At 46.8% G+C, this 7,557-nt stretch overlaps 1 protein-coding gene across 1 annotated transcript; it reads right to left on the bottom strand.

The window, feature by feature from the left end:
• Positions 1-5,789: 5,789 nt before the first annotated feature.
• Positions 5,790-6,868, bottom strand: P2RY4 (pyrimidinergic receptor P2Y4). Its single transcript, XM_030850533.2, is given in 2 exon segments — positions 5,790-6,061; positions 6,064-6,868. Coding segments are annotated over 2 exon segments (1,077 nt in total).
• Positions 6,869-7,557: the final 689 nt, after the last annotated feature.

The raw sequence follows: 7,557 nt of genomic DNA, 5'->3' as shown, positions 1-7,557 counted from the left end.
GGAAGAAATGTCAGAATCTTGTGAAATAGGGAGGGCAAAGAGTCAAAGTTGCCTGAGTGTTTTCAAGCCTAGGTGACTTGAGAAAAGAAGATGCCATGAACACAAATGAGCACGACAGGTAGGGAAACTGGTTCAGGGAGTTTAGTTTTTGACATTTTGGGTTAGAAGTAACAATGGAAGATCCAGTGAAACTATCCAGTGGGCAACTGAAGACATAGAGGTGGAGCTTGGGAGAAAGGTCAGACAGAACTGAGTTGGCCTGGTGTAATGGAAGGAGCTCTGGAATTCAGGGGTCCTGGAGCCTCGTCTCTGCTCTGCCCCTAATTTACTAAGTCATGGGCAAGTCATATCTCTGGGCCTGTTTCCTCCTTTGTAAAGTGAGGGGGTGCCCCGGCCCTAGAAGATTTCTGAGATACTCTCAAGGACTATGAGTCAACTGAATTGTATTCACATGTATATATGTTCTCTCCAAGAGAAAAATCAAGGCTCAGATGAGGGGAGGGGATTAAATAATCCCCAAATGCTATGACCATGACAGATCTTGGAACTCTGTTTACTTAGGGAGTAAAAGAGAAAGAGAAGAAGTAATAAGAGAGAGTAAAGTAGGAAGAGAGAAACTTTAAAGCAAGGGGATAAAATAAACTAAAGTTAAAAGTATTACAATAAATGGAAGAAATAGTTATATCAAATATGACAAAGGGTTAACATGTACGTTAAATAAAAATACATTTAGATAGATAAGAATACCACTAAGATACCAATTGGAGAAGGATATGAACAGAGAGTTCACCCAAGAGAAAGTGCAAATAGTAAACATATGGGAAAGTGTTCAATCCCATGAGTAATCAAAGAAAGGAATTAATAAGTTAATGTTTAAGCCATCCAAAGAGATTTCTAATAAAGTCCAATGCTGGGGCTGCAAGGGAACTGGAACACTCGCATGTCATTGTGGTGTTGAAAACTGTGCAGTCCTTTGGGAAATCAAGCTCTATAAAAACATTCATGCTCTTTGATCTAGTAATCTCACCCCTGGGAACTTTTCCTAGGAAGAGGATTACAAAGAAGAAAAAAGCTATATGCTTTAAAATATTCAAAGCACAGAAAAATTGGGAGTCGCCTAAATGTCCAGTAATAGGGGAAGAGTCAAATAAAATATAATCTACTGATGGATGTAATTTTATGTGGCCATTGAAATGATAAATATGAAAGACTGTAACACAAGAAGAGTATCTGCAATTAAGCTTTTTAAAAGAAGAATTAAAAAATATATGTATACTATGATTGCACTTATATAAACAAATATATATGTATTATACAAATTGGAAAAGCACAGAATGTGGAAAAATAAAAACAATTGTCTAGGGTTGGGAAGTTGAGGTAAATATTTTCTTTCAAATTTTGCTTTAATGTTGTCATAGTGGAATTTATTAATGTGGCTTTTATAAAAAGTTTTAAAGAAGATATGCAACAGGGTCAAGCGAAGCAGAGAAGTCAAAGAGGATGAAGGCAGAGAAAAGATCATTCAAGGTTTTGCTTATGAGGCAATTTGTTTTCTAGGTACAGAAAAGTGTAGGAAGGAAACCAGATCCAGAGGGTTAAGGGGTGACTTTGTGGTGAGGAAATGGGATTCATGGTACTCTTTCCAGATATTTGAGAGTGAAATGAATAAGATGAATAGAATTTGGTTTTTGTTTGTTTGTTTGTTTGTTTTAATTTATTTATTTTGGGGTTGTGTTGGGTCTTTGTTGCTGCACGCGTGCTTTCTCTAGTTGTGGCGAGTGCGGGCTACTCTTTCTTGTGGTGTGCCAGCTTCTCATTGCAGTGGCTTCTCTTGTTGTGGAGCATGGGCTCTAGGCACGCGGGCTTCAGTCGTTGTGGCTCTCGGGCTCTAGAGCCCGAGGCTCAGTAGTTGTGGTGCACGGGCTTAGATCCCGCAGCATGTGGGATCTTCCTGGACCAAGAGGGCTCAAACCCGTGTCCCCTGCATTGGTAGGTGGATTCTTAACCGCTGCACCACCAGCGAAGTCCTAGACTTTGTTTTTTAAGACTAGATGTAATCAGTTACAGAAGAGACTGAAAATGAAGAGGGATACACAAAGGAAAAGGAAAGAGGGCCACTTCTTATTCTGGGACTGCAGGGAAGAAAGGGAGAAAGACAAAATGAATATAGTAGAGTTATCGTGAATGAAACAGAGGGAAGCTGACATATTAGATTTTCTCCGTTTTTCAGGAGGCAAGGTAACTCTTTTTTTTTAACATCTTTATTGGAGTATAACTGCTTTACAATGGTGTGTTAGTTTCTGCTTTATAACAAAGTGAATCAGTTATACATATACATATGTTCCCATATCTCTTCCCTCTTGCGTCTCCCTCCCTCCCACCCTCCCTATCCCACTCCTCTAGGTGTCACAACGCACTGAGCTGATCTCCATGTGTCATGCGGCTGCTTCCCACTAGCTATCTATTTTATGTTTGGTAGTGTATATATGTCCATGCCACTCTCTCACTTTGTCACAGCTTACCCTTCCCCCTCCCCATATGCTCAAGTCCATTCTCTAGTAGGTCTGTGTCTTTATTCCCGTCTTACCCCTAGGTTCTTCATGACCTTTTGTTTTTTTCCGTAGATTCCATATATATGTGTTAGCATACGGTATTTGCTTTTCTCTTTCTGACTTACTTCACTCTGTATGACAGACTCTAGGTCCATCCACTTCACTACAAATAACTCAATTTCGTTTCTTTTCATGGCTGAGTAATATTCCATTGTATATATGTGCCACATCTTCTTTATCCATTCATCCGGTGATGGACACTTAGGTTGCTTCCAACTCCTGGCTATTGTAAATAGAGCTGCAATGAACATTTTGGTACATGATTCTTTTTTAATTATGGTTTTCTCGGGGTATATGCCCAGTAGTGGGGTTGCTGGGTCGTATGGTAGTTCTATTTGATAGAAAGCCCAGAGATAAACCCACGCACATATGGTTACCTTATATTTGATAAAGGAGGCAAGAATATACAGTGGAGAAAAGACAGCCTCTTCAATAAGTGGTGCTGGGAAAACTGGACAGCTACATGTAAAAGAATGAAATTAGAACATTCCCTAACACCATACACAAAAATAAGCTCAAAATGGATTAAAGATCTAAATGTAAGGCCAGAAATTATCAAACTCTTAGAGGAAAACATAGGCAGAACACTCTATGACATAAATCACAGCAAGATCCTTTTTGACCCACCTCCTAGAGAAATGGAAATAAAAACAAAAATAAACAAATGGGACCTAATGAAACTTCAAAGCTTTTGCACAGCAAAGGAAACCATAAACAAGACCAAAAGCCAACCCTCAGAATGGGAGAAAATATTTGCAAATGAAGCAACTGACAAAGGATTAATCTCCAAAATTTACAAGCAGCTCATGCAGCTCAATAACAAAAAAAACAAACAACCCAATCCAAAAATGGGCAGAAGACCTAAATAGACATTTCTCCAAAGAAGATATACAGATTGCCAACAAACACATGACAGGATGCTCAGCATCACTAATCATTAGAGAAATGCAAATCAAAACTACAATGAGATATCATCTCATACCAGTCAGAATGGCCATCATCAAAAAATCTATAAACAATAAATGCTGGAGAGGGTGTGGAGAAAAGGGAACCCTCTTGCACTGCTGGTGGGAATGTAAATTGATACAGTCACTATGGAAAAGAGTATGGAGGTTCCTTAAAAAACTACACATAGGAGGCAAGGTAACTCTTAAGAGGTCATAGGGGAGGATGAAGTTGGGGTCTTGAGAAGGTAGAAAATACAGGAAAGAGTTGCTCTGGAATGTTCACTAGGAACTCAGCAGGCTAAGGGGAATGGGGGCTTAGATGAAGTTCTAACGCATCAAGTTTCAGTGGGTCAAGCCAGCCTTGGGCTCTGACTTCACCTGCAATCCCCTCTAGTCCTAGGAGAGAGAAGACTGGCCCAAGGTGAAAGTCAAGGTGTTTAAAATTAGAGTGTGAGGGAAGGTGGCCCAAAAGTAGCAGACCACAAAGTCTGGGCAGTTAGTCTCAGTTAAGCGTAGGGGACTTCAATGGACTGGAGAAATGGAAGAGCCTGGGTCAGGTGTGATGAAGAGAGCAACTTTGTTAGGTGGGGCTGGTGGATAGGAGAGGTGATAGGTGAGGAGACTGTGGTCATCAGAATAAAAGGGAGCGAGTGCCGATGAGGAACAGCATATGAAACAGTCTAGGCAGTGGCCATGAGACTGGGAGGCTAGTAAGAAGAAGGCCAGTTCATTAACTCCTAGCAGAAGGGGTCCTTGATGTCTAGAGAGGAAGAGGGAGCACTTACAAGAATGCAAAGGGGGACTCAGGGGCAGTGAAATCATTTTTTTTTCTGCAGACCAGCCCTAACTTTACTCTCCAGAGAGACCCTTAGAAGCCAGGAGACAAGCAAGGGATCAGAGCTAGGTCAGCAAGAGTGGGGCAAAAGGAAAGGAAGGCTGGAGACTCAAGAGACCAAAGGACTGCAAGGCAATTTTAGAGAGGATGCCTGGAAGTGTAAGCCTACCCTTCTCACGAATGCCTTCCCAGAAACTCTTACTTCCCAAGGCTTGGGAGTTAGCTCCCCAAATTCCACACCCCACCCCCACTCCTGGAAGTCTGTAAGCACTAAGATAGTGCTGGAGAGGAGTGACCGGATGGGAAACTCTGAGGGGAGCTGTCCTAGTCCCAGCGCCTTGCCCTGTCCTCGAAGTCCTAAAACCTGATCTGAAAGAGCTGGTGACAGATTTATCTTTATCTAGGGCAGGAGCTAGAGAAAGGGGAGAGACCAGTGGAGAGTCAGCTCTGGGCCTCAGTCCTTGTCAGCACCCCAATCTCTGCTCAAACCTTCTCCACCCTTTGGTGCTGGAACTTATGCCATAGACACGAGAGCTCCTCCCTTGCGTTCTGAGCCATCCACTCTGCCTTTCATTAAGTACAGGAGAGCTGTCAAATATGTTCTCAGCAAACCTCATAAAGAAGGGCCAGTCCCATTCCTGTTCCAAAGGCCATTATCAGCTTGGGTCCTGCCCCCTGAGGCTCCTCAAGGTCCCCACCCCATGGGAAGACTCAGGGCTCCCTCTCTACCTCATGGCTACCCACCATTCAACAGGGCCATGCCTCTAGCTGCACATGGGGACCCTGTCAGGCAGGCTCTCTGGGACGGTGCCCTAGTTCAGCGCCTCGGTAGACAAGACTATCCTGTCTTCCAGGGGAAACCAGGGAGTGGGTGTGGGCACTACATATGTCACTTCCCAGGCATTTGTGATATGCTGGTGCCCCCACTTCCTGATTCTGGCTATCACTGTCAGATGAGTCAGGCCAATACTGAGATCACCCCAGCTTCTTCACCCCTCCAGTTAAATGCTCTGGTCTGGCTGAAGGAATGCATGCTATACAAGGATATGGGGGGAGAGGGCAGGAGAAGGAGGGCTGGGGAAGATTTCCAGCAGCCTTGTAGGACCAAGAAACAGGACCAGTGGCGCCAGGAAGGGGACAGAAACAAAGAGAAAGAAGTCGAGGACGAAGAGTGGCTGCTAGTGTCTTTGGCTAAAAAGGAGAGGGCAACTGAAGGATTTAGGAGAGATGGAGTCACACGTGATTTCTCTGGCTCCTCCTAAATCTCAGGGTGAGGGCCTCTCTCCAGAGCTCAGAAAAGAGGAGAAAGCAGCCAGATCGGGTGTCACTATAAGGTTCCCTCCCCTCTGCCCTGCACTCACCCCCTTTCCTTCACTTCCCGGCTTCCATTACAATCTATCTGCCCAAGCCGCCATCCTGGGGGGTGGCTGTCCACCTGCAGCTGCTGTCCTCAGGCAGGGACACCAGTGCCAGAGAGGAGGCAGCTGTGGGGAGCCGGGGCCTGCCACCCCTGCAGAGCTGCCGGAGCTGACGTCAATACTTGTCCCCAGTGAGCAAATAGAGCACAGGATCCAGGCAGCTATTGGCACTGGCCAGAGGCCGAGTCACTTTATAGACCATGTTGATGATGTTCAGCACCCAGCAGTCAGCTTCCAACAGCCTTGCATGTAATAAACGGTGCGGGTGATGTGGAAAGGCACGAAGCAGACAGCAAAGACAGTCAATACCACAGCGATGGTGCGCAGCGAGCACAGACGGGAAGATGACTGGGCAGCCCCTGGCAAGGGCCGTTACAGGCGCTGGGCCATGAGCCCATAGCAGACAAGAGTGACCAGGCAGGGCACGTCAAAGAGCAGCCCCATGACTGCCGAACTGAAGTGCACGTAGTGGTCAAACTCCTCAGGCCGGGTGGTGTCGTGGCACAAGATGATGTCCCCCTTAGGGCTGGTGGTGACAAAGAACAAGTTGGGCACGAGGCAGCCAGCTACGACCAACCAAACTGCCAGGCAGAGAAGGCCGGCAAGGCGCGGGCAGCCCCAGCGCAGCGCCTGCAGCGGGTGGCAGATGCCCAGGTAGCGGTGTACGCTGATGCAGGTGAGGAAAAGGACACTGCAGTAGAGGTTCCAATAGAAGAGAAAGCGGATGAACTTGCAGAGCCCAGTGCCAAAGGGCCAATGGTTGCGGGCTACATAATAGTAGACGAGGGTGGGCAGCGACAGGACGTACAAAGTATCTGACAAAGCTAAGTGGAACATGTAGGTGGCTGTCGCGTCCCACGGTCGGAGGCAAAAAAGGAAGAGCCAGATGGTCAGGGCATTGAGGCCTAGGCCCAGCGCAAACACAACTGCATAGCTCACGGGCAGCAGGATAAACTTGAACTCCTCATTAAACCGGCAGTCCAGCTCCAACTCACTGTCGTCAGGATCTGAGTGGGGGCCTAAGGCTGTGAACAGTGAGGACTCCGTACTGGTCATGGTCCCCCTAGGGGTGGAAAGGGCAGAAGTGAGGGTGACCAGATTTCCCTGGCCCCCCAGCCCTGACCTGGGGCAAAAATGCAGAGAATGGGGAGGGCAATGGTTGAAGCACAAGGGCGAGTTGAGAGGATGCATCTGGGAGTAACCCGGGTCAGCCTGGCTCCTGCCAGAGCTCCCTCGGTCCAGCCTGGGGAATAGTAGGCAGCAGGCAGTGCCAGGGCTCAGGAGGGCAGTCAGTGGGTTTGGGTCGTTCTTCTGAAGCTGACTCTGTCCTTCAGAGCTTGGTTAGCTAAAGGGGGTCAAGGCCTACCAGGACTATCCAATGTAGGAAGATACCCAGACCCAAATTGTCTCCCAACTTATCACAACAGCTGTGTCCCTGTGAAGAGGGCATCTCTCCATACAGTAACTTCTCTCCCCTGGTCCCAGTGTGTCTGAACTACAGTGATCTCTGATACCTTCTCCCAGCCTGGGCCAGCCCAGAAACCCCATCACCACCCTTTGCCAAGAAACTTGGCACATCTCCTACCTGCTCCCCTTGAAGCTGAGCCCAGCTGACTCTGTCACCCTTCCCCTTGGCAGCCAGAGGGCATATCCAAGGGGGCGGGGTTGGGCGTGGGACCTGTACCTCCTCCCTGTCCTGGGAAATCGTTAGAGCTAGAAAGGCCCATCAAGATTATCTAGTCCCA

This window comes from Globicephala melas, chromosome X (assembly GCF_963455315.2).
Source record: "Globicephala melas chromosome X, mGloMel1.2, whole genome shotgun sequence".
NCBI lineage: Eukaryota > Metazoa > Chordata > Mammalia > Artiodactyla > Delphinidae > Globicephala > Globicephala melas.
This window is presented reverse-complemented; position numbering and strand designations above follow the sequence as displayed.